Source organism: Tamandua tetradactyla, chromosome 24, assembly GCF_023851605.1.
Source record: "Tamandua tetradactyla isolate mTamTet1 chromosome 24, mTamTet1.pri, whole genome shotgun sequence".
Lineage (NCBI taxonomy): Eukaryota > Metazoa > Chordata > Mammalia > Pilosa > Myrmecophagidae > Tamandua > Tamandua tetradactyla.
In genome coordinates this window covers 36,721,764-36,749,407 of record NC_135350.1, presented here as the reverse complement: position 1 = coordinate 36,749,407, position 27,644 = coordinate 36,721,764, and the positions used below count along the sequence as shown (strand labels likewise).

Genomic DNA, 27,644 nt, shown 5'->3' with positions numbered 1-27,644 from the left:
CAGCATGGCAGGTGAGAACTCTACCTGCTGAGCCACCGAGGCCCACCCAGACCTCTAGTTCTTGAAGGCATTGTTCTAGATACTGTGGAGGTTATAAAGGTAATTAAGACATAGTCTTTTCACTTAGTCTTTTTCCTTAGAAAAATTTAGTTTCTTGAGCTGAACAAAGACAGGTAAGGTCGTAGGTGAAAGTTACATTTGAATGTTAAATCACCATGATGACCAAGACAGTCCTCTCAGTGCCTAGGGAGGGGCCACATAACAGACCCACAATAAATATGTGTTGGGTGTGTAGTCAAATGAAAATCTGAAGGAGGAAGAAAAACAAAAACAAAAACAAACCAACTTTGCAATGCCTCACACTGTTGAGTAAAAGCTCAGTATAACATGCTTTTTCCAAGTCCTAATTGTATTCCCAGGCATGTCTTATGTAAATCAATCTTCTGTGATTAAATTAAAGATTAACTACTCAATTCATGCTGACTTTAGAAGGAGCCCATCAATTGCGGATTATTTTGTAATGCAAATAATTTCCCCATACGTCTTAAATGCTGATATTTGTATACTGAGTCTTATTAAAGTAGATTACAACTATAAAGCAGGACAGGTGAAATAGAGTGAAACAAGTTTTGTACTACACTGAAAGTCTAGCTAATATGGTATAACTTAATAGCTAGGCTATGAACTGGTAAGAAGTAAAGACAAGAGCAGAGGACCAGTGGTCCTGCTTTTCTATAGAAGTAAGGAGGAAATGTATTGAATTTGCAAAAGGTAGAAGTTATTCTCATGAGGTTGACTTGTGACATGCATAGGATATAAGCCTTGCATTGTCCATTCCTGAATCAGTATCGATGTTTCCTTTGATAAAGATTTAAGCACTAATGATTGTCAATTTTGAGTAGTAGGACACTTGTTCTGAAATATATGAAAGTACAGATGAGAATGATGCAACACAACATGTGAAGCTATCCTGAGATATTTAATAGTCTCTATGATAGTGTACGGCAAGCACTAAACGTGGAGTCAGTGGATTTCAGTTTGTTCTATCTGGGTCACACACTAAGCACGTGGCTTTGGTTCACTTGATTTCCTTAAGCCTCAAAAAATACATTTGTAAACAAATTTTATTTTTTCTACCCACCTTACTGCAAAGCTCTTGTAGTAATAACCATTAATAATAATAACAATAATAATCTTAAGCACTTAGAAAGCTCTGTGTGTTTGACACTGTACAATTTGAAAATCATAAAGCACTACATAACTGTATGGTCCTATCAATGATGGTCTTTATCCCAGAGAGTTCACAATTTGGCAGGAAGATGTACACTAGCCATTATACAATTTGGTCATTGCTGTAGAAATGGTACTCCAAAGTTGCTTTGGAGTACTAAGGAGGAACAGGAGAGAACTACAGATATTCAGCTTTTCTATGGCATGCCTTGGGTCCATATTATCTCATGCAAGATCCACCACAGTCTTGACAAGTGGGATTTATTATTCTCGTTTCATACACTGGTGTAATTGAATAGTGAAACTATTTGTTCACGGGTACGCAGCTAATAAACATAGCGCAATCCCATTCTTGGTGGGAAGTTGGAGAGGGTGATGTTATATAGTCTCAATTTCAGGGGCATTTCTAGATTCAAATTAGACCATACCACATATAAGTTGCTATTCTATAGCTTATTAGTGGAGTTAAACTACAGAATCCCTTGTCATGGAAAACTGTAAGGCAGGATTACTATTTACTTAAGAATTAGTTTTAGACACTGACCCTGTGCTTGCATACGGCTGTTTTTTTCCTTCTAGCAACCAAAAAAAGAAAAAAAAGGAAAAAAGAAATGCCAACCCGAAGGACAGCAACAACCTCATTCTATTTATGACCTTCAATATCAAGGCTGGATAGAATATCAAGACACATTTGTGGCAGATTTAGTATCTGCCTGTCTCATCTTCATGGTTGCCCAGAAGTTAAGAGGTTTGGAATGATTCCAGGCTGATAAGGAGAATAAAGACATTGAACTAAGTGTCTAGAATCCAAAATAGATCTAGGAAAACTATTCCTTCAGCTTTTCTGAGATTCAATATGAGTATGTGGCAGAAAGAAGGAGTGGATATAATTACCAAGCAGGGACATGTATCGTCCTTTTTTCCTAAGATCTAAGAACATTTCTCATTCATTTTTGTATTCTAGAATTAATCACAATGTATGGCACTAAACATAAATTTATAGAATATTAGTTATGAATGGATGGAGAAAATGATTAAATGGGGTCTTGTGGAATGCTTGTGGGCTCACTTATGTATTTGCGTTTAAGTTTTTACTCTGAACAGTTTTGCCATTAGAATCACTACTGATTGCTTAAAATGTATGAAAACTAAAAATGTAAAGGCAATTCTAATTTAAATCACATAAGAGATCTATTTTAGTTTGCTACTGCTGCTGGAATGCAATATACCAAAATGGACAGTTTTTATAAAGGGGATTTATTAAGTTACAAATTAACGGTTCTAAGGCCTTAAAACTTTCCAAACTAAGGCCTCCAGCGAAAGATACATTGATTCCGAAGAAAGGGCGATGACACCTAGATTTTCTCTGTCACTGGGAAGGCGCGTGGCTGGCATGTGCTGGTCCTTGTTCCCAGTTCCATGGTTCCCAGTTTCTGACTCTAGTGACTTCCTCTCTAAGCATCCGTGGGCCTTCACTTAGCTTCTCTGGAGCAAAACTCTTGGGTTCTGGCTTGCTTGGCATCTTATGGGAAGACACATGGTGACATCTGCTTGGCATCTGCTGGATCCAAGCATCCGTGTCTAAGCATCTGCTTCTCTGTCAGCACTCCAAGCATCGCCAATTGTCTGCATCTATGCCGGCTCTGAAGCCACTCCAAAATGTTTCCCCTTTTAGAGGACACCAGTAAACTAATCAAGACCCACTTTGAATGGGCAGAGTCACATTTCCATCTAATCAAAAGGCCACACCCACAACTGGGTCTGGCCCACTTAGTAATTAGTAATCTAATCAAAAGGTTCCACTGTAAACAATAGTCTGCCCCCCACAAGATTGTATTAGAAAAAGAACATGGTTTGTCTGGGGTACATAACAGCTTCTGACCCTAGCACAGGGTCTGAAAAGGACAGATAGCAGATGACAATTTTATAATAGCCATGTAATTAAATAGGTCCTGAAAAAAAGTATTGACTATATCAGTTTTGTGTGAAATGTGCTGAATGAAGCCAAACAATGCTATTCTCAGAAACAATGCATCTTAGAATAGTTAGTATTAGCCAAGTACAGCATGATATCATATTTAATTCTCCAACAGTAAGATACAGAGAAAACAAGGTACACCAATATGAAAAAAATCCAATGTTCTGTTAATTGGTAGCTTTTAAAAAATTAAAAATTTTTAAATACATTCACTAAAGTAACAAATATGACTCTAAAAAAATCTAATAAATCTTCTTTCAAGCATCTGAAGAGGATATATAGCAAACAAATTAAGAAAGGAACATTCAGAATTGTTAGAACTCCTAGGAACTAACATGGAAAGCAGGTTAAAACTCCATTTGAATGATGAAAAGTGTGGACATATATAATCAAAGGAAAGAGGAAAAATGTTCACGCAAGATACCAGATAAATGAAAAATTTCAAAGGATATTTTAACAAACTAAGAAAACTTAATTTCACAAAAGAATTATCCTTGATGGCAGCAAAATTCTTCTCTTTGGGTGTTTGGCTGACTTGGGTTCAGTTAAAACTTCAGATAGAAAATAACAAAGGGAATATTTGGGGCTGAAATAGTTTCATACCAAATACTATGAGTAACTCAAAACAAAATTTGGCATGCTGGTTCACATCAACAATTCCGCAGTAGTTTTAATGCAGTGGAAAGTATTAATTCTATGCAAATATCCAAATGTTTCTGGCAATAAAAAAGTGAGTATGCTCACCGCCACCATGGTTGCTATTACCCCTAGCTGTGTGAGACAGTCAATTAGAAGAGAGCCCAGAAAAGGAAGTGGGAAGAGCTGAGGTGCTCAAGCCAGCTTGCCCACCCAATTCTCACTGGCATCTTGATCTGGAAGATATATTGTGGCTTAAATATGTGCAAAATTTACATTGGTCGTAAAGCTAGTAGCACACAATCTATTCTTTCCTGCAGGGGAGGAATAAAGTAAAATGGTTTCAATCAGACCAAACTGTAGCAGGTAGAATTTATCTATAGCTTTAAACAGATTCTTTGTTTATTTTAAATATCAATCATGCAAACATTGAATCCCACTGCCTCCTGAAATTAGATTTTTTTTAGATGTATCAGCAGTCTATGTATGAAAGAAGCCACAAAACCTTCCTCTTGAATCTTGATCAATAGTCAAAGATGACCAGTCTGCATCACAGAAGCTAACTGGTTTTTAATATTCTATTCTGCTCCTAAGGAAATCTTTATTGCTAAAGGGCGCTGGGAAAAATAAAGATGCCTGCTGCCTTAGCTAGTGCTCTAAGAGTTCCGCATGGCTGATGATTCCAGACAGTGACAAATGCCATGCTATTCCTTAGTGTGCAGCCTTTCTCTCCCTCTTATCTTCTTGCACCTCCTCACTGCTAGATTCCCTGCAGAGGAAACATATATTTCATAGTTGTCATCCTTACATAAAAAGCAGAGAAAAGGGGAATATTCTCTTTGCATATGCCTAAACATTTCACTTTATCCATATACAAATTACCATGAAAAAGCACTGAGTATGTTTGGATATAAAACATGAGAACTGTTTTGGAAAGCATTACTCTCAATGGAAAACATGAAGGGGAGAGTCAGCAGCAAAGAATCAACCTTTTCAACACCAACTGGAAGCAACCTGCTTTGATATTCCTAATCTTCTTTCTGGCACCTCATGCTCACCAACTGCCTAATGCTGGATACATGAGGTTTGGCCCATCTGTCCAAAAGTCATTCTAATTTATGTGGTTTACTGAGAAAATATTCAATTGAATATGAATAGTGTCTAGTAATAAGCAGTTTTAATATCTCTAAGATTTATTTCATGACTAAAATGGTTGTTTTGCTTCTTAAGGAGAAAGTTAATTTCATGTATCAATGTAAATTCATTTAGAGTTGCTATTTACTCATGGAAAACAAGAACTTTCATGATAAATTAAAAGATACAAGTTCGTTAAAATGGGTTCATATTCACTACTATACACTGAAATCACATGGAAATCTGAAGTAGAGAATGATATTTGCTATTTTACACATTCATATAGTTCATATTTTTAGAATTAAGGCAAGAAATTCTGGGCAGCCAGGTTTTTTTTGTGGAAGAAAACTATATCATGTATCTTTGCTTTCAGAAGGAGGAACAAGTCCACATATAAACTAATAAAACTTTGTTCACATGACTAATTGAGTGCTGGAAATGTGCTTGGCTGATCTGAAGAAGAGGCAGGTGAGCAGTGTAGAAGGAAAAAGGGATGAAATTAAAAACTTGACCAGGACCAGATAATGTAAAGCCTTTACACAATGGTAAGGGTTTGGATTTCATTCTTTGTATAATAAATAGAAGGCCTTTGGAGGGTTGAGAGCAGGGGAGATAAAACTTTTTTTATTTTAAAAGAATTACTTAGATTGGTAGAGAGAATAGATCAGCCAGGACGTAGGAAGTGGAAGCAGGACAATCAGCATCTAGGGGAGAGTCAATGAATGCCTGGCTTAGGTTGATAGCATGGAGGAGGGAGCCTGATGGGATTAGGGATATGCTTTTAAATACAGGTAAAATGATTGGATGAAGGGTATAAAAGGAAAAGAATGAAGGATGCCACCAAAGTTCTAGCCTGAGCAGCTAAAAATGCCTGGTTTATTTCAAATGCTACAACATCTGGGTATGGTGAAAAGCCTATGAAGGTAAGCTATTTGAGGTTCTGTGGACTTGAGCTGAAATTTTTAGCCTGGATAAAATTCACACACACGCCATAAAGGTCTTCTTAAAGGTAATGCAGAGTAATAAACTGGATGCTCTGTTAGGGAATTAGGAGGTACTGTGAAAACTCTCATATGGCTAAAGTGAAATTTTATTGAGTAAACTTGAGATATATAGTTGAAAAGAAAGGAAGGCCTGATAAACCCTTAATAATAACAGTAAGGTTTGCGGTTTTGTATTAGTTTGCTAATGCTGCCGGAATGCATTATATCATAAATGGAACGGATTTATAAAGGGAATTTAGTAAGTTACAAGGCACCAAAAATAGATTACTTTCTCTCAAGAAGGGCTGATGCCTTCCAGAACACCTTTGTCAGCTGGGAAGGCACTGTCTGGAGTCTGTGGGTCTTTGTTTCTGGTTCTGTTGCTTCCAGCTTCTGGGGCCAGTGGTTTCCTCCCTAAGCATCTGCTGGGCTCTGCCTGTCTCTAGGCATCTGATCTCTTTGTCGGCACTCCAAGCATCTCCAAACATCCATGTCTGGGTCAGCTCTGCAGAAACTGTTCTCCAAGCATCTGCATCTAAGATTTCTTCAAAGTGTTCCTCCTTTTAAAGGACTCGAGTGAATTAAAGGACCCTCTTAAATGGGCAGAATCACATCTCTATCTAACCCAAAGACCACACCAACAATTGAGCATGCCACATCTTCATGGAGATAATCTAATCACAAGTCACATCACATCCACAACTGGGGGCCATATCTCTGGAGAGGTATACTAATCAGAAGGGTTTCCAGCATACAATATTGAATCAGGATTAAAGGATATGGCTTTTCGGAGGTAGATAACACTTTCAAGCTAGCACATTTCACACTCTGGACCCCCAAAAGACACGTTCTTTCCATATATAAAATGCATCCATTCCATTACAATATCACTAAGTCTGAACCATTTCAGCAACAAAACAAATGCAATACAAAGTAAGAAACAATATAAAAGCTCATCAAAGACAACCACAGGCATGGTCTATTCAAGGTAAAAATTCTCCTCTGGCTCTGGACCTATGAAATTCAGAACAAGTTAACTGCTGCCAATATACAAAGGTAGGGCAGTCATAGGATACATGTTTCCATTGCACTAGGGAGAAACAGAAAGATTAACAGAGGTCACCAGACCCAAACAGTTCTGAAAACCTGCAGGGAAGACTCCATTGGATTTCAAAGTCTGAGAGTTATTTATCCTTGGGGCTTTAGAAAGCAGCAACCCCACCCTTTCCAAGAGCCTACGCAGCAGTCTTCCTCACTCTCCAAACACTGGGGTGAGTTGCAACACTGGGAGCATTGTGGAGACCACTGGATCTACCCTCTTCAAGCTTTCAGGCAGCACCCGGGATCTCTGCCATCTCTGGGGCACATGCTCAACCCCTCCAGAACAATGGCGTGGCAGCCAGGCTCCCCACAGTCCCTGGTTTACAGGCTCCACTCTCTCTGAGGCTTGGGGTGGCAAAACTGTTCCTGGACATCAAGCTAGAAGGCCCGCCCCCTTCCTTTGGGACAAACTCACTCTCTTCAAGTGCGTGGGTTTGCTCTTCTGGCCCAAGGTGTCTTGGCTTCTGACCTTAGCTTCCGTGGTTCTGCCTCTAAAGTCACTTTTCTTTAATTTGTCACTTTTCTGTCCTTCTTTGTCCAGACTGGCAGTGGTTCCATCTATACAGATCCCCCAATATTGTTGTCAGTTTTCTATGCAGTATATTATGATCATACCCATCAGACAATAGGACTTTACACAAATCCTTTCTGGATAACTCTATCTCCAGTCCTTGCTTGTCCTGCAATGACTACCTGGTTCCACGTTTGGATCAATCCTCACACAGGGTACTATTCACTCGGGTCTCACTTTCTGGAAGCCCAGACTTCTCCAGAACATAAATTTCTATTTTCTTTGTACTGAAGAGTTCAGTTCTCAACTTACCTTGTAAGCTGCGAAGAGTAGCCAGGCTGCATCTTCCAAATTTAGTTTGGAAATTACCTCAGCTAACTATCCCAGGTTGACACCTTTAAATTCTAACTTCCATCCAACTGCAGTACACAATTTTGGGAGATTCTGTGCCAGTTTAAAATAGGGTTTGCCTTCCTACCAGTTTGCAATGGCACATTCAATTACCATTGACTCGAGCACAAGAAATGGCCTCATTTCTATCTAAGGCCCCATCAGAAGTGTCTTCAGAGTGCACATTTCTACCAACAGTCTCTTCAGGGCATTCTAGGCCTTCTCTATCAAGAGCCTCACAGCTCTTTCAGATCTTTCCCTTATCCATTTAAACTGCTATTCCAATATATTTGGTATTTGTAAACTGCAGCAGCACCCCATTTCTCCGGTACCAATATCTATATTAGTTTGCTAATACTGCCAGAATGTAACATACCAGAAATGGAATTGATTTATAAAAGGAATTTAATAAGCTACAAATTTACATTCTAAAGTCATGAAAATGTCCAAATTAAGGAACCAACAATAGGTTGCGTTCACTCAAGAAAGGCTGATGCCTTTTGGAACATCTCCGTCAGTTAGGAAGGTACATGTCTGGCGTCCACTGGTCCTTGTTCCTGGTTCTGTTGCTTTCAGCTTCTGACACCAGTGGTTTCCTCTCTCAGCATCTGTGGGCCTTCATTTAGTTCCTCCAAGACACAACCTGGAGTCTGGCTTGCTCAACGTCTCATGGGAAGGCACATGACAACATCTGCTGGGCTCTGCCTGGGTCTAGACATCTGATTTCTCTTTTGGCACACCAAGCATCTCCAAACATCCGCCATGTCTCTGTCAGTTGTGAAGAAACTTCCCCAGGCGTCTGCATCTAAAGTTTCTTCAAACTGTTTCCCCTTTTAGGGACTCTGGTAAACTAATCAAGACCCACCTTGAATGGGCGGAGTCACACATCTATCTAACCAAAAGGCCACACCCACAACTGGGAGGGCCACAGCTCTGGAGATAATCTAATCAAAAGGGTTTCCACCCTACAATATTGAATCAGGATTAAAGGACATATTTTTTCTGGGGTACACAACACTTTCAAACCAGCACAGGCTTGATTCTATAAATAGTGGAAAGCCACTGGCTAATCTTCTAGAACTAGTCTAGCTAGTAACTTCCAAAATCCCAGCAGGCTATATTAAAGGGAGTATTGTAACAGGCTATGTCATGGTTTCCAAATATTGATTTCAATGTACATACATTCAAAGAAAGGCTGAATATAGAGAAGACCAAGCAGATTTTTGAAGAAAATTCTACCACTACGTACCACACACACCCATGCACTCGTATGTACTCATACATGAAACTCTAAACTACCAGTCATAACAGAAATCTGTATCCCTTCCCCCCAAAAGTCAATCTTCTGCAGTCTCTTTTTCTCTTTTTATAAAGGTACCAATTACTTTTGAATAAGAAAGAAGAAAGTGTGATAGAAGAAATTTCATCCTCCCAATTAAGAATGAAAGCACAAATATTTCTTACACATACGACGAATACTTTTTTTTCTCAAATAATTTCAGAACTTATCTCACCTAAAAATAATAGACACTGTGGGGAATTTTCCCCTAAATTCTTCAGTTTTTTTATATGTATAGTTGAATGCACACTTTTAAGTCTGAAAAACCGTCTTTTATTTTCCACTGAATTCTGCTTCCAAATACATATATCAGTGGTTCAATATTTAATGCGCTTCAGTAAACTGTTAGGCCCAAGAAGTGTAACTTACTTTAAAATGTGAACCAAGACATTTGTGATATTAGACATACTAGTCACTATTATAGGGCAGTAAACTAAAGAATGTAAGGGGCCTCCCAATTTATATGCAAGGTTTCTAATGAAAATAAATCCATACCCTATGGATGGATTACCTAATTACACTAAAAATAAACTTATTATAGTAAATAGTCTATTAGAAATATATACTTTACAACTTCCTGTACATTAGATAGGTTAACATATATGTGGAAAGATGATTTATAAGCTTGGGACTTTTGACATGCCGTGGATAATGTATATTGAAATGAGAAGGACAAAGTCATGAGGGTTTCATTAAAGTAAGAGGCTGTCAGCTTGCTCAGAGCCCAGAAGATTTGTTATAAGAATTTGCAGAGTCAAATACTGAGTAGAGCCCCAAATGATCAGATAGCCTTGCCAAAAATGAAAGAGCAAATAAATTAGTCAGTTCACTCGGGTAGTGAAAAGTACTACTCCTGGAATTTTTTTGTTAAAATATAAATTGAAATTTAGATATGTTATCCAGTATTTTTAGATTGCTGTGCAGATAATTGGCAAAATGCTCTTTTAATTTGGTCTGGTAATTGGGAAGAAGAGGAATCGATGAAGGAAGCATACCAAGACCATATCTTTTGAGAAATAATAAGACACATGAGCGTTAAGATACCTTACTCAGAGATAATATTACTTCAAATCTGAAGGGGAAGAGAAGGAGTTTGGGAGAAGTCTTCCAGCAAGGTTCAAGCAAGGCCAAGCAGTCTCCTACATACACACATCATGACTGACAGATTCCAAATTCTAGAGCACAAAAAAAACCGGTCTTATATACCATTCTAGTTCTGATGATGCCTGCATAATATTTTATACATAGTATGCATTCAAACATATGGATCAGATGGATGGATGAATAAATGAACAGATAAATGGACAGGTAGTAGATACTATGACTATAATTGTACTCTTAAACACCTATGTAGCTGGAATATTTTTTAATGAGTTGAATGAATGTTAAGAGGGAACTGGGTCACTAAGAAGGAAAACAAGCATCTTTAAGTTTTATTTGTGTTTAAAACAGAAGAATGTTCAGTCCCAAGTGCTGCAAGGCATAGAATATTATAAACACAAAATACTATTTATCATGCTCTTCTTATGAATATAATGCATGCTTTTTAAAGGAAATTGGAGAATATATAAGTAAGCAAAGAGGAATAAAAAAATGACAAATTCATGAGCTGGAAATAGCAACTCAGTTGTGTGTGGCAGGACTTTTCATGGTTGATGCAATGCTGGGGGAGCTATATATACTGACATTTAACAGGTAAGGCCCAGGCCCAGTAAACATCCTATGGTAAATGAGACAAATTTCCCATAGCAAAGAATTATTCAGTCCCAAATTCCAAGAGTGTTTAACAGAGAAAAACTGAGGGCCTGCTGCTTTTACCTCAAATCTTTATGCAGTCATATGCCACACACAGATTTTTTAAAAATAAAAATAGGTTATCCTGTACAAAATAATCACATTGTTTTGTAACCTCTTCTTTTCACTTAAAGCGGCAGGTGCATCTTTCCACATCGTTAATTATTCTTTTATACCAATATGTAATGGCTGCTCAGCATACCCCTGGGAGGATCAATTATAATGCAGTTGACTAAAATCCCTTATCAAACTTCTTTTTACATTTTTTATTCTAATCAACAGCAGTGAACATCCTCATAGTTAAATTTATGATCCTTTAAATATATAGAGGTGAATTTTTTTAGTCAAAGGATATATATGATATCAATGCTTTCAATATAGATTTACATCATGTCCTCAAGAATGATTTGGGTCCATTTATTCTCCAATCATACTATTAGTGATCGAATGGATATCTCTAATAAAAAGTGGCCACAAATGTGAAATACCCAGCGAGGGGCGGGCCACAGTGGCTCAGCAGGCAAGAGTGTTTGCCTGCCATGCCAGAGGACCTGGGTTCGATTCCCGGTGCCTGCCCATGGAAAAAAATAAAAAAGAAATACCCAGCGAGGGCACTGTGCTCTGCTCCCTCCCCACCCCACATCTAAATACAAGGTGCAAGGATTACTTTGGAATAAACCCACAGCTGAAAATCATGAAACTAAATTCTAAAAGTCCAAGTGCTAACCCATTTCATTTCCCTTTCCGTCAGTGAAACACAAAAAGAAAGAAGGAGAAGAGATCTTCAGAGAGAGATCATTGAAGGAAAGTATTAATTAGCACTCGAGCTTTTCTTTCCCCCTCGTCATTCCTCTGTGGAGGCAAGTGGTAACTAGGCATATCACCTCATGGGATTTGGTGATGTTTCCACTCCGGGAAGACTGGCATCTCATTCCCAGGTGGGCTGTTGCCTGAGGAGCAGGACCTGTTGATCTCTTCCAGTGCCACGTTTGGACAAAGAACCCCACAGACCTGGGACTGACACACAAGCTGGGGGGATTTAAGTTCCTCCCCCTCACTCCAGCATGCCCTGGTGGCTGTGAGGTGAGGCTGGTGTAAAGGGATTCCCAGGATGCCCTGGTCTCAGATCAGGCCTCGGAAAGGTATTAGGGAAGGGTTGGCTCACAAAAATTTGGACAACAGAGGCAATGAGTGACAGGAGAGTGTGATTACCCTCCTGGGCCCCCGAGGGCAGGAGGGGACAAGCCAGACATGTAGACCATACAGTGCGCCACATCAGAGAATCACCCCAGCACATTAGCATCTTGGCAGCAGCAGTGTGAGATGACGGCCAGACCCCATCAAGAACAAGGACACTGCCCTGTGTGCCTCCATCTGCCCCCCTTTGCAGACATATCCCAGTTCTGAATGAACTTGGAAGGGGGGTTGGGGGTTGGGCTTTGAACTGCCGTTAAGCTCCCGTAACAATCAAATTTTGAATTTGATTAAATATTTATACATCTACTTTGCACGGAAAATGACAAAAATAAGAGTAAATAGAAGACTTTTAACAAAGCCCCGTGCTTACCATGAACGTGTCCAAATCAATTAGAGCTTCAAGTTGCCCCTCCTCTGAAGCTGTTTCTACTCTAGAGAATTCTGACATGAGTAGTCAGCTTGAGGAGAAACTTCTTCCCTTGAAAGGGCTTCCCTGTCTTTAGATATGAGGGAAAGAGACCAAAAGATGCCAGGGGCCAGTTTTGGCAGCTACAAACTACCTAGACCTGCCCCATCTAGGTTATCAGGGAGCTTTGTTGGTGATTAGTGCAAAAGCCTTGTATGAATGTAACATTTTCTTAGCCTTGCCCCAAAGGATCTTGACTGGAGTTGCTTAAAAAAGAACAAAATTCTGCCATGGGATCCCTAGGTCTTCTTAATTTCTGTAAACATCTCTAATCCAGAACCTAAAATACGGCCACTATTAAGAAAGGTAGCAAAAGAGTAGGTGGGGGACAGTGTCAGCTAACAAAAACTTGTTTTCCATGGAATACCTTGAATTACACCATAGAAGAATCATGGCAACTGTATTCCCGATTTAAGATATGAAAGGCTCTGAGATTAGCCCCAATTTAAGATATGAAAAGCTCTGAGATTTTCTGCAGTTTAAAAAAGAGAGATTTTTAGCTTTGTTTTGTCCAGTGTTCCCCAAATTTATTTGCACACAGTATCCTTTCTAATTATACCATGTGTGTAATATTCAATGGAACCACATTTATTTGGGGAAATATGAGGAAAAATAATAGTGTTGCTTCATTATCTACTTACATAAAATGACATGGTCAGTGAATAGTTTCCTTCTCTTTGTGTTGTCCATTTCCCTATTAAACATCATTAAATTAACAACAAATATTAAAGAGAACTTCTATGACCATATGTAACCCAAATCTTAGAGAAAATGTATTGCTATGATTATAATTATTATGTATTTACAGTTTATTGTTAACCTTTTGCCCACATTATTATCTCATTTAATTTATGCCCCAACCCTGAGGCTGTGCTGTTGGCTGCCTATTTACAGATGAGTGGTTTAGAAAGGTTAAATGACTTGCCAGAGGTCTGGAAATGCATAATTGAACAAATGAACCTAAAATTCAAGACATTAAACACAGACTTAAAACATTTCAAACTCATTCAATCCAACACTTTTATTTCACAGATGAGAAAACCCATGCTCAGAAAGATGCAATGAGAGAAATTAGACCAATCCATAGTTTCTGACTTAAAGCCCAAGCCCTCTACACCAAGCCATGCTTTTCCTATATATGACTATGCTAGTTTGAAAGGATATATGGACCCTAGAAAAGCCATATTTCAATCAAAATCCCATTTTGTAAAGGCAGAATAATCCCTATTCAATACTGTACATTTGAAACTGTAAATCAGATCATCTCCCTGGAGATGTGATTTAATCAAGAGTGGTTGTTAAGCTGGATTAGGTAGAGGTGTGTCTCCACCCATTTAAGTGGGTCTTGATTAGTTTATGAAGTCCTATAAAAGAAGAAACATTTTGGAGAATGAGAGATTCAAAGAGAGCAGAGCAGAACAACACAGCCATGAGAAGTAGAGTCCACCAGCCAGCGACCTTTGGAGATGAAGAAGGAAAATGTCTCCCAGGGAGCTTCATGAAATAGGAAGCCAGGAGAAGAAACTAGCATATGATGCTGTGTTCACCATGTGCCCTTTCAGCTGAGAGGAGCCCTGACTGTGTTCACCATGTGCCCTCTCACTTGAGAGAGAAACCCTGAACTTCATCGGCTTTTTTGAGCTAAGGTATCTTTCCCTGGGTGCCTTAGATTGGACAGTTCTATAGACTTGTTTTAATTGGGACATTTTCTTGGCCTTGGAACTGTAAACAAGCAACTGATTAAATTCCCCTTTTTAGAAGCCATTCTGTTTCTGGTATATTTCATTCCAGCAGCTAGCAAATTAGAACAATGACCAAATCAAATGGCACAAGTAAACCAGGAACTCGGTATGAAAAGAAAGGCCCCCTGGCTTCCACACTAGGTCAGACAACAATGATAGAGAAGCTCTCATCAGAACACTTATGAACAGCCTTCATTTCAGACTCATAGGTATGTTTTCTTTGCAGAAGAAATACACTGGAAAATTGCTACTATAAACAGTCATTATTATTTAGTGGAGATTTTTTTTAAGTGTCAACATATGGCATCATATCAGAAATCAAAGAGGAGGTATTTTTAATGTCATTATAACATTTTGCATAACAATTGTATTAATCCCCCAGCTCACTGATATAAGTAGGAAGCCTTTTCCAATTAATTCTCTTAGAGATAGCAAATAATACACAATTCACTGAACAAACACTGGAACCTCAAGGTTAAACCTGTGTTACATGAAATAATATAACATATATAGAAAGGGAAAATTTCCATTTTCTTACAATTTCCAATATTCCCAATAATCTAATAGGAAAAAGTATGTATGCATGTGAATTATAGATGATCTACTATTACGGACTATCAAGCATATATCATTCTTTTGTAAGCAGAGATAGTTAAAAATCTATTTTTTTCTTTATACTAAATGTGGCCATTATTCTTAATCAATACAATGACAACTAAATTCATTCATAAAAATTGAGCCCCATATAGATTTATCTTACTGCATTAGATAACAAAGAACACCAAAGCAGAGTAAGATGGTAAGATGATAAAGAAGTATTCTTTCTGTTCGTTTGTTCATTTACTCATTCATTTATTTACTTAACAAATATAATTTCTGGCTCAGAATTCTTAATTTTAATAAATATCACAACTTTAATAAGAATCATTTTTTTATTTGATAAGAAATAATACTTTTGGTGTTTTCATAAATTTATTGTAGAATCACCTAGTAGATAGAGATATCTAAATTATAGTTTAAACAGTCAAATGTTTGGTAAAAGTTTTATTAGAATTCAACATCAAAGAATTACCTAATATTTGAGCTGACAAACTACTCATTTTTTCCCTTGTAAAATAACAATTAGGCTAATGAGATGTTTTATCCAACTCTGGTTTCCATAATTATATATTTACATGCTTAACACAATTTCACTCATTTACCTTATTTCTGTTCCTTTGAAATTCAAGCAAATCTGTTTTCTCCTAGATTTTTATGTATTTTAAACATTTTGCCACCTCACAGAACCTATTTTTAATATTTTCTCTTGATAAGGCAAGACTATGAAACGGCTCAATGAAATTCTGAAAACTAAAAGCCTACACTTGGAACAGAAAACCAAATCATTTCTTACCATTTTTTAGGGACAACAAATTATCACTGACGTTTGGGATGAGACGATTTTATGTCATCAAATATAAATACATAAATACATATTATTCCTTTTTTATGCTTGTCATTTAAACATACCAGCTAGAAATGTGGCTCAGATGATAATAGAGGTAAAACAAAACAAAAACTAAGCTAGGATCATCCTACATACAGTACTTCATTAAATAGACACTACGAAAAGGACCATAGCATCTCTGCATGGGAAAGGACATTAGCAACAGATATGAACACAAGCACAATTAAGATGTATTCTTTTTTTTAAATTTTTTTTTTTTTTTTTTTTTTTTTTTTTTAAAGGAAAGACAGAGAGAAGGAAGGAAGGATAGAAGGAAGGAAGGAAGGAAGAAAGGGAAACATTTTTAAACATTTTCTTGTTTTATTGTATTCTGTTTCTCCGTTTTTGTTACATGGGCTGGGGCCGGGAATCGAACCGAGGTCCTCCGGCATAGCAGGCAAGCACTTTGCCCGCTGAGCCACCGCGGCCCGCCCCTCTTTTTTTTAAATTTTTATTGGCAAAATAAAACAACCTACAAATATGAACATTCTTAATATATGAACATTCCATTCTTGGTATATAATCAGTGGCTCACGAATATCATCACGTAGTTGTATGTTCAACACCATGAGGGTGTATTCTTAATAAAAGTATGCTTATTGCTCTCACAGTTTACCCAGCAGAATCTTAATTCATTTTAAGCACTTATGCACAAATAAGCCAACTGCACAAATACAATTTAAAAACTGTTTGTTGGTGTGCCTTAAAGCAGTTCTATCACACTCATCCTATAAGACATTTCTATAACAAATAATAATATCTTCACAAACATTTCTTTGAGAACTGAAATTGTGATGTGTAGGCAAGCATTCATTGTGGAACCGTAACATAAAGCGATGACCCTGGGATCAGGTGAAAGCGTTTTTATGGTCTCATGGCAAAACAGATAAAACATTGTGGCTTTTTTGCCTAACTGTGTGAGGTAATTCCACAATCTACTGACAGAAACTAAATTTAAATTGTAATATTCATCGAGGACAGGTCTCTCTCATTTCTAGTAGGAACTTTTTTATTTAATCAGTGATGGATATATACTTGAGAATATGCATATTTTCTCCAAGACCAGACGAGCTCCTTTTTCCGGGACTGAACATGTCAGCTTCCCTATCTGGGCTGCACATTTCTTGCAGGCGGGAGCCAATGATGTGAAATCACTTTTCTATGCCCCATACTCTCCATCCACGTGCCCGGCACGTATAAAATACCCAGTAAATGTTTGAATTCTATAGAATTTTAATGAAAGCATAAGAGTAAGCCTATTTTCCCTATGGTTTTAAATATAATTATAGAGTACACCTACATAGAACCTTATAGGATAAAGGATCACAATGAATCACAAAACATCCATCTAGAACCTAGTAAAATATTATCAGATAGAAAACCCATCATTATAGTTGGGTTTCTAAGCGAGGACAGTTTATGTAGCATTAAATGACTCTCGTGTGAATGTAAAATATTGATTTTTATGTACAAGACTGTGAAATATTACTGATTATATATCTTTTGAAACAAATGAATTAGGTTAAGGTTTTTTCTTTAATTACCGCATTATGGTTTAATCTGAGATTATAAAGCGGTTAATAATAGATGTCCCTTCCACCGTTAATACAAATCAGACAATTCATTGTGCCATAAAGCTTTTAGATTAGGTTTAAATATGACTAATAATCATGCTGACTATCTTCTGAGGTCAAGCACAATGACAAGGTTCAAATTTCCAATTATTTGAGAGAATGTATCATCTCAGTCATTATTAAGCATTCAAGAACACTGTTCACTATTTCACTAATACCAACATTTCTTTTGACTGCCTTCTTATAATCAGCCTGTGAGTATGCAGACAAGCTTTGCTTCTTCCCAGAGATCTGAAAGAGAGCCTGTAACCTGTGGCTTGTTCGTGAAACAAGTATTAATTAGTTGCCCGGTTTAAGAGTCAACTAAGTGCAGCATCCATCATCGGATTAATCATTTAATCACAGGATCCTTAGCTCTCACGTGTTTACAAATAAATCTGCATCAAGCTAAACATGACAGCACTGGTAAGTCAAAGTAAAAGGGTAAAAGGATGCTTCAATGTTATAGATCATAATGTCAAACCTGACATTTTTCATTCTTGCCTTTGTTTTATTCTTCCAGCACATGCTTCGTTAGCTAACCTCAAGTGAATAAGGGAGGATTACAAGAGCATACATGCTTTTATCCATTTGAATTCAAGATTTTCTATACAACTATGTTGAGAGTACTAAAAACTGCTTATGATATAAGGGTCTGATTTTTCCAAAAGCTCATTAATTAGGAACTTCATTTTATTTTGAATAAAAAAATAAATAATTCAGCTGAACTTTAATATTTCAAGCATCTAAGACTATTGATTTTTTTTTTTTTTTGTATGGGCAGGTACTGGGAATCGAACCCAGGTCTCTGCACAGCAGGCAAGATTTCTGCCTGCTGAGCCACCATGGCCCACCCTGAGCCTATAGATATTCTAAGCTCTCTTCTTGCATGAAACCTACTGAACTCCATGTAGACAGGCCGGTACCTGAATAGGATGTGATAATGAAGCTGACCACCATACTGCATGTCAGGCAGTCATTTGATAATTTACTCTGGACTGCCCCTCTCTAAAATTCCAGAAAATTTTACGGGCACTGAAAACATCCAAACTCTTCTAGGACATACCAAATAGCATGGATGAGATACTCATTTTTTCAGCAAGGGTTTCTATCACTACCAGCAACAGGCAAAGCATTGTTGAGGGATTGGGATGGAGCAAATGTTCGGTGACTAAGCTCTACCCTGTAAAAACAGTGGTACAACTGAACAAGTCTGACTTGTATTACTTGCTTTGCATAATATTCTTGGTACCAACAGTTCTCTCTTTCTCAATACAGCAAGAAACATTTTGTCTACATAACATCACTGTTTGTTTTAACTTAAAAATTGAATACCTTTGCCAATGCATTTGTAGTCCATTTCTGCTGTGCAAATCAAAAAAGTGAGCTTCAGGAGATGAACCGAATGACTGATGGCCTTTTGTGTGCACACAGGTGAAAGTATAGATCAGAAGATGCATTTTTCTGATGTATAAATACAGAAACAAGCAATATTTGATAAACACATTTTTAAAATTGAAGAAAATTATTTGTCCTTTAATCTAATGGCCTTTTTTAATTAGAAATTGTTACTAAGTGTGGCTTCATTCATATAATTAAATTCACAAAAGCAGTCTGGTATCTGCGGTCACATCTCTCTGTTAAACGAGACAGAATACACCAAAGTAAGGATGCCCTAAAGAGATAAATCCAGCAAATAGAGAAAAAACTAAAATGAGCTACTAGAGCTCTGGTGTTCAAGAAAACAAACAACCAAAAAAAAAACCAAATAGGAAAGAAAGGATGGATGGATGGATGAATGGATGGAAGGAAGGAAGGAAGAAGAGAAGGAGGAAGGGAGGGAAGAGAAAAGGGAGGGAGGAAGGGAGAAAATTGCATGCTTATCAGTCAGGGAGTGTTGGGCCAAATACTCCCAAAGGGCCTGATGGGTGAAAACTATTGTAGTTACTCTTCTTGTAGTGCCCCTGATCTCAAAGAGAAGCATCGTTTGACAAGAAAATGGAAATGATAAGAGAATGGAACAGCCATCAATCCAGCTTCACAAGCAAGATTGTCATTATGTCTTCCTCCAAGCTACATGAAATTCATCACCAATTCTTATTGATGTTACTTCTTAAACCATTTTTGAATTTCTTCCTTCTTTCCTTATCAACACCTTGGCATAAAGAGTCATCTCTTCCTTTGTGCATATGATTATAGCCTGCTCACTGGCCCCTGGTATCTACTTTTACCTCCTTTAATCTGTTTTCCACCTTGCAGGCAGTGTTCTTTTCAAAATACAAACCTGATAACCACACATCTTTGCTTAAAATACTACAATGGATGTTTTTATCCTTACATTAAGACTAGCACACTTAACATGACCAATCCAGGAGTGTCCCCTGCCTACCTTTCCATCCTCCTTTAACATCATGTTCCTCCTCACTTTCTCTGGTTTCAGCCACCTTCCTGTTTCTCTGATTTGCTGTAGCTCACTGCTACAAATATTCCCTTCTGTTTTTGCTTCTGCCTGGAATGGATTCCCCTCACTTCCACGGATCTATAATTGCTGCTCACTTTTTTAGACCTTAGCTCCAACATCTCTTCCTTTAAGAAGCTTTATCCTTACCTGCCACTACCCAACACTGTCTGGGTCAAGTCACATTGTTAGATATTTTTGGCATTACATGTTTCACAGCATTTATTACAGCTTATAAATACATATTTATTGTGTGCTCAATGGTATGAATTTTATTGAGCTTTGTCACCAGACTGAAAACTCAATGAAGAGAAGTGTAAGTTTTTCTCACCATTTCAACATCAATACCTAACAAAGTTTGTGGCAGATAGGGAGCAAGATTATTTATTCAATGATGGACAAGTGTCTCCTTGGGTTATTATCAGGTAGTTAAGGCAAAATTAATTATTCATCAGAATCATTTTGATACAAGTCTGATAGAAAGAATTATCTCCAATTTTATAATGAACAATGTCTTTATTTAAACTTTCTAGTTATTTAACATCCTAAAGTTGTGACTGTAATTACTTGTGTTCATTAGTGTACTCCTAGAATGATTCTAGAATCTCAGAACTTTATTGCTAAATTGGGCCTTAACAATCTTTTAGTATAGTTCCTTCATTATATGAAAAAGGTTCTTAGGAGCTCTGTAAAAAGTCATCCCGCTGGTCACTGGCACAGCAGGCATGAAGACCAGCCACTTTAAATCCCAAGTCAATGCTTATTCTACAACCATGCTGCAATTCCTAGATTTCATAGCTTCATTTTCATATTAAACATTTGTAAAGGCCCATAAGCACCAATAAGAGAAATAACTCCAAATGGGTAATTTTGCCACATCATTTCAATTTCTGTTTTAAAGCATTAAAATAAAATTTAAAAAAAAAACAGTATTTTCTTAAGACAGTGAAAACCAAGCCCATTTTGTAAAAGTAAAGCATATTTGTGTCCCATTTGCAATTTACAATGCATACATTAAATGGGAGCGAGAGCAGGGTTATGTCTCCCTGATTTCTTAATACGCTTAAGTAGTTAAATTCTCCAGCTAAATGTGGTTGTCTACAATTCAGTTTAGGAAGACTCTAAAGGAAAGTAAGATTTTGAGGAAGTGGTCGGGGATGCTGGACAGTGGTTGGAAACGCATTATCCCGGTATCCAGTTTACTCCAACTAGCTTCATGACCTTAGACTCCTTATTTACACTGTAGATTTCAGTCTAAATCGTGGACTCTGCATGCAGGCTCTGTCGGTGGGCTTCTGGGATCCCTTAAGCTCCTCAATGTGCACACTTCGTGTGTGCATTTTGAGGGAAGGACGGTCTACAGTGTCCATCAGTTTGTCAAAAGGGTCCGACATACACACACAAACAATAATTACTTCTGTACTGATATCTGAGATCCCTTCTAACTTTTCCAAGGTAATAAAGCTATGGATGAAAAAATTATCATTTCAGATGGGAAGCTGGAATTAGTACAATTATTAGCACAAATAACAAAATTATTTGAAAAGCATATTCTTCACAAAGAAGTAACAGTATGTTTAACCACATTAGCTTTCCAGAGTTCATGGAAGAAATTCACTAGAAGCCCAGTCCAGGGGTATCTGTAGTTAGCATCTGTTGTCCTACCTAATAAAACTACATGTGCTAAAACCTGAACAGATGATAGGTTTTTGGTCTCGCCTGTCAAGGTAGACCTGCAACATAAGATTACATGGGGAGGAGGCAGCCCCGAGCAGTCTTCCAGCAAATAATGCTACTTCCCCACAGTTTTCTGGTTTTCTATTGAAAAACCATTGGAGCTATGACTTTTGGATTACTGAATAGCTACAGTTCGTATACTACACATGTGATCATAAAAGACCCAGAAAAAAATCATTCTGTTAATCCACTATTTCCTTCCTTAATTCATAAAGATTAAGTATTTACTATGTGCCAGGCACTCTTCGAGACACTTATGAAATATCAGTGAACTAATCAAATATATTCCTCTCTCATAGTGCTTATGTTCTAGCAGAAGGAGATTAAAAAAAAAAAACAATGCATATAACAATTAAGGATCTATTATTGTTAAAGGTGATAAATGTTTTGGCGAAAAAGAAATTATAAGAAGTAGAGACACTGGAAATACCAAAGGTAAGGGGAATGATTACAATTTGAAATAAGGTGGGTTGTGAGGGCAGGTCTCACCGTGGACCTAAGGAGATGAGGGAGTGAGCCAAACATATAAGTTTGAGGAAGAGTTTTCCAGACACGTGGAAGAGAAATGGCAAGGGCCCTAAGATTCACACATGCTCGGTTTGTCAAGGGACAGCAAGGAGGCCGCTGCAGCAGGGCAAAAGTGAAAATCATTCTGCTGTCATGGTCATGAAATTTGTAAGAGACACTTCATCTTCCAATTATCTACCTATTAAAATGCAAGCCATAATATTTTTTTGTATAATCTTAATACAGTGACAAGATCTTAGCAATACTTTTTAAGAAATGTAAAGCAAAAGAACTGAGAATTTTAAAATCACCCCAAAACCACAATCTCAGGTTGGGATACATTTTAAATCTCTTCATTCCCACAAACATACATATAGCAATGAATCATTATGTTATAAACAACCCATACAATTCAATATGAGATGATGTCAGTATAAATCAAGGAAAAAAACCTTCATTTTGAAAACTTAAGAGATTAGGCACAAAGAGTTTAGTTATATTCCACAAAGAGAAATTCCAAGAGTCATGGAAACATGAAAGCACTCATTCTTTCTGAAATGTCACTGTTCCTTTCAGCATTTATTACACTGTTCAGTTCATGAACTTTCTTCCAGAAAATGAAACAATCATGGCTACTGAGCAATTTACATGGCATTTATCTGGGATAATATGTTAAAAAGAAATACACACATAAAGGTATTATATACCTTTATACCTTTATAAAGGGGAGAGGAAGGTCATCAGCCATTCTCCACAATGAGCATCTTATTCCCTTGGAGTGCCTCACATGAAAATGCACTGTGATCTCACAAGCTTATAAAGATATAATGTATGGAAACATACCTTGCCCAACTGATCCTTTTTGCCAAAGCCAGTGGCAGCTGCAATGCTCCCTGCTCCTTCCACTGTTTTCTGTGCTACTGCTGTCACACCTGTCACCACCGCCTCTCCAACATTTGTCACTTGCTCTTTAGTCTTCTCAGCCACTGGGATATATACAAAACAACAGATTAAGGGATGGTAGAAAGAGAGTGAATTAAAATAATTTTACTTCCACTAGTAGGCAGTTTAGAAAGACTCATATGTACACATGCTATCAACAACTGAAGAGTCAGAAGAAATAAAAGCTATAGAGCTTTCTAGAAGAGATTAAACATTAAATGTTTGCTAAGGTAATGTGCTATAAGCATGCAGGTAATAAAAATTGTATAGAAGTTAATGTCATGAGCTTAGAGCAATGGGAGGTATGAATGTGCCTTGTATTTTACTAAGGAAAGTTGACAAAAAGTCATGTTTATAGACACAGTTATAATTGTAGCATACTAAGCATGAAATTTACTTTTTTGTTTCAAATTCAAATGCTGATTCTTTGCTCTCACTCAGCATGTTTTTTTTTCACCACAATGTCTGAGTGACACAATGTGTGCCACATTCCTTTGTGTTCATACTTGTTACTGTCTTAGAAATGAGCCACATTGTAATGGATGGTTGTGAAGGAACTTTGATGCTTTTATAAAACTTCAGGTATGGAACCAGGAATCTGAATAATAACACTTATTTTAAATAATTTTAATGGGCTATAAGTAAAGGATGAACATGAGGTTTGCTGAATTCACAATCCCTTTTCATGAAACAAAATACAGTGGTTCAGTAGGTTTTAAAAATAAGTTAAAAGTTTGGAGAATATTGCATAAATAGTTTGGGATTGGATTTATCAGCACAATTTTAATCTCCTATTAAAACTAAGACATCCTAGAACTATATCTGGTACAATTGCTAAGTTACCATTTCTATGTTATTGTCATGCAATTACCACATAAAGGAAGCTATGATAAGGCGCGTTTCAATTAAATAGTCATATGAAAAAGGAGCAAAAGAAAGAGAATTTGATTTTTCAATAATTTCAAAGTGAATGCATAAAAATCAATGCAAATAAAATAACCACTTTTCAACTAAACTTCTGTATTTGTGCCCACAGAGCCTTAGATCTTGCACCTCTTATCTATATCCATGTTTTTGTGTCCTTTCCTTTTTTGTCCCACAAACTCATTTTTTGTCTGCTTTTATGCAAATTTGGGGGATTTGGAGATTTAAGTGATATTCTTCCTTAGCCTCCTTGCCTAAGCAAATGAAGACAAACACTGTTTTTGTGCTTTCAGCTTCTATAAATCCTCTCCAGGTAAGCCAGTTGGAGGAATTACACCACACGTGAGCTTTTAAGTGCTATCCACCTGATTATTATACAGATTGCATGTCACAAGTCAGAGAGGCTAAAAATTAAACTGTGTGCACAAAGCAATTAGGTTTTATTAGGCTATTTCAATCACAGATAAGAAGCTGACCTATAAGGACAAGGAGGTTTAATCCTGAGTCCAGGGAAATATGGGGAAGCAGTAATGGCCATAGAGCCTAAAACCAGGAAAATCCCACAGCAATTGTTCTACATTCACCTTTCTAACTGCAATATCATAGGCCTACCTACCAATTCCATGCTGCTTTCCTGGCTAGACCTTCTGGTGTTAAAGGCCTTTCCTGTTCACTGTGCACATTTTATGATGAAGTTCTCATTTCTGGAGACAGAAGGAATCTTCAAAGACAACTGAATGCCCTAGGATCTGGGCCCACAGTTTCCTTGTTTTAGCAACTCTATAATTCTTGGGTTGGGTCTCTGCTCAAAGTAACTGTGATATTAATAGCAGAATATTTAGCTACAAACAATTCTGACATGATGTCTTCTTTCAGAGTAGTTTTTCACAAATCATATTAGTTTCCTAATATTTACAATATTTAAAATAAAACTAATTAGTTTCACACTTAATGACAGGATTCCAGTACCATCATCAAAGACATTAATAATTCATTTCATATCATGCAGTACTGAGGGAAAATGAAAGATTTCTAGAAGACTTAAAATACCTTTTTTCTCTATCCTTATTAAAAAAAGTATTTAACATATCTACACTCTTTGCTAAATTTCCAGCCCATAGATATGGCTGATGACTCCTAATAAATAATGGCTATTCATAATTCAAAATACAGCTTAAATGGCAGGGAAATTTTGTAGTGGGAATTTCATGTTTTTAAGCATTTCCAAAATCATTCAATATTTATCCTATTACATCTTGTTTATTTCACTGGACACAATGCTTTCAAGGTTCATCCATGTTGTTGCATGCTTCAGGACCTCATTTTTTCATACTGCTACATAATATTCCATTGTATATATATATATACAATAATATATATATTGTATTTTGTTAATCCATTCTTCAGTTGATGGAAACTTGGGTTGTTTCCACTTTTTGGCAATTGTAAACAATGTTCCTTTAGTGTCCAAGTATTTGTTCAAGCCTCTGTTTTCAATTCTTTTGAGTATGCACCTACAGTGGAATTGCTAGGTTATATTCTACATTTAACATTTTGAGGAACCATTAAATTGTTTTCTAGAGTGACTTCACTGTTTTAGATATCCATCAGCCATGCTTCTAATTTTCCACATCCTTGCCAATGCTTATTTTCTGCTTTTAAAATAATAGCTTTCCTTGTGGGTGTGATGTTCCTCATTGTGGCTTTGGTTTGCATTTCCCTAATGACTAATGATATAGCTATTGAGCATTTTTCATGTTTATTAACCATCTGTATATTTTCTTTGGAAAAATCCTATTAATGTCCTTTGCCTATTTTTTTAATTGTATTTTTCTTTTTGTTTTTTAGTTGCAGGAGTTTTTTTATGTATATTCTGGATATTAGTCTTATCATATATGGTTTGCAGCTATTTTCTCTCATTCTTTAGGTTGTCTTTCATCTCTTGTTTTTAGTATACATAAATTGCATGGTAAAATGCATTTTGTATATTATTATAATTACATTAGTTTTTCAGCATTGTACAAATGAGTATATTATTTACATTATAAAAATGATGGAGTATAAATTTAACAGTAACAAACACATTTAAAATGATTTATGTAGGACTGATTTATCTAGTAAGTTTTCCATTGCACATGAACCTCTATTTTCCCCTTTTAAGGTCTTTTTTTTTTCATAGTGAACTTCTTTATTAGTTCTAATAGGGTTTTTTTGTAAACATTTTTATTGTAAAATATAACATATATACAAAGCAAAGAAAGAAAAGAAGCAATAATTTTCAAAGCACACTTGAACAAGCAGCTACAGAACAGATCCCAGAGTTTATCATGGGCTGCCTTTCCATCAACAGATTTTTCCTTCTAGCTGCCCCCAAACACTGGAGGCTCAAAGAATATTAATAGAGTGATTTAGCAGCCATACTCATTTGTTAAATCCCATTTCTCTGTTATACTTCCTGCCTCTCCTTCAACCCCTCTCCCACTCTATAGGGATCCTTGGGTAATGCCTGTTCCTACTCTCTCATGCTGAGAAGGGGGGTCCACACTGAAGGACAGGGGCATACAACTAATTGATAATCCTGGAAAAGCTGGTCCCTCTGGGTTTCAGGATTTATCTGACCTAGGAATTGTCTGGGAATTACATATTCCAGGAAGACAAACCTAATGCATGAAACCTTCATAGAGTCTCAGTTCGAGCCCCAGGTGCTCTTAAGAGCAAACTATGATCATGAGCACTATCTAACTGCTTGTTATCTGTTGGCCATAGCACGCATTTTTAGTTTTCCCTCTATATCCTCTACCACTGACTCCTTATCCACTATCAAACAATTGAAATAGTTCATGTAAGAATTTATTTTTCATCATAAATTTAATCATTGGGATACATGGCACTATAGATCCCCTTTCAGTCATAGTTACTTTCAATATGCCAATGTTACTTATAAACCCAATTATCAATTATCATCCCTTCTATCCATCCCCTTGCATTCAGATTCGACCTCTTTGGGCAGCCATTCCTCCATCTCCAGCTTCTGAGTATCTCTAGGTTTGCCATATTCTACAGTATAACCTCTAAGATTACCTTTACCAGAGCCATAATAATGAAATTATATGGTATCTATGCTGTTTTTGTCTGACTTGTTTCACTCAGCATTATATCTTCAAGGTTCATCCACGTTGTCATATGTTTCACGACATCATTTTGTCTTACTGCTGGGTAACAGTCCATTGTACAGACCACATTGTGTTTATCAACGTTGATGGGCACTTGGATCGTTTCCATCTCTTGGCAATTGTGAATAGTGCTGCCATGAACATTGGTGAGCAAATGTCTGTTTGTGTCACCGCCCTCAGTTCTTCTAAGTATATACCAATTAGTGTTATCACTGGGTCATAGGGCAACTCAATAATTAGTTTTCTGAGGAATCACCAAGCTGTCTCCCACAGCAGCTGCACCACTATATATTCTCACCAACA

At 37.0% G+C, this 27,644-nt stretch overlaps 1 protein-coding gene across 3 annotated transcripts in view; it reads right to left on the bottom strand.

Moving 5' to 3' along the window:
- SNCA (synuclein alpha) overlaps positions 1-27,644 on the bottom strand; it is a 146,487-nt gene that overhangs the window by 101,966 nt on the left and 16,877 nt on the right. For all 3 annotated transcript variants that reach the window (XM_077142401.1, XM_077142403.1, XM_077142402.1), the window contains exon 4: positions 23,146-23,288. In XM_077142401.1, the coding sequence (XP_076998516.1) occupies positions 23,146-23,288 (143 nt within the window). The remainder of the gene's footprint in view (positions 1-23,145; positions 23,289-27,644) is intronic.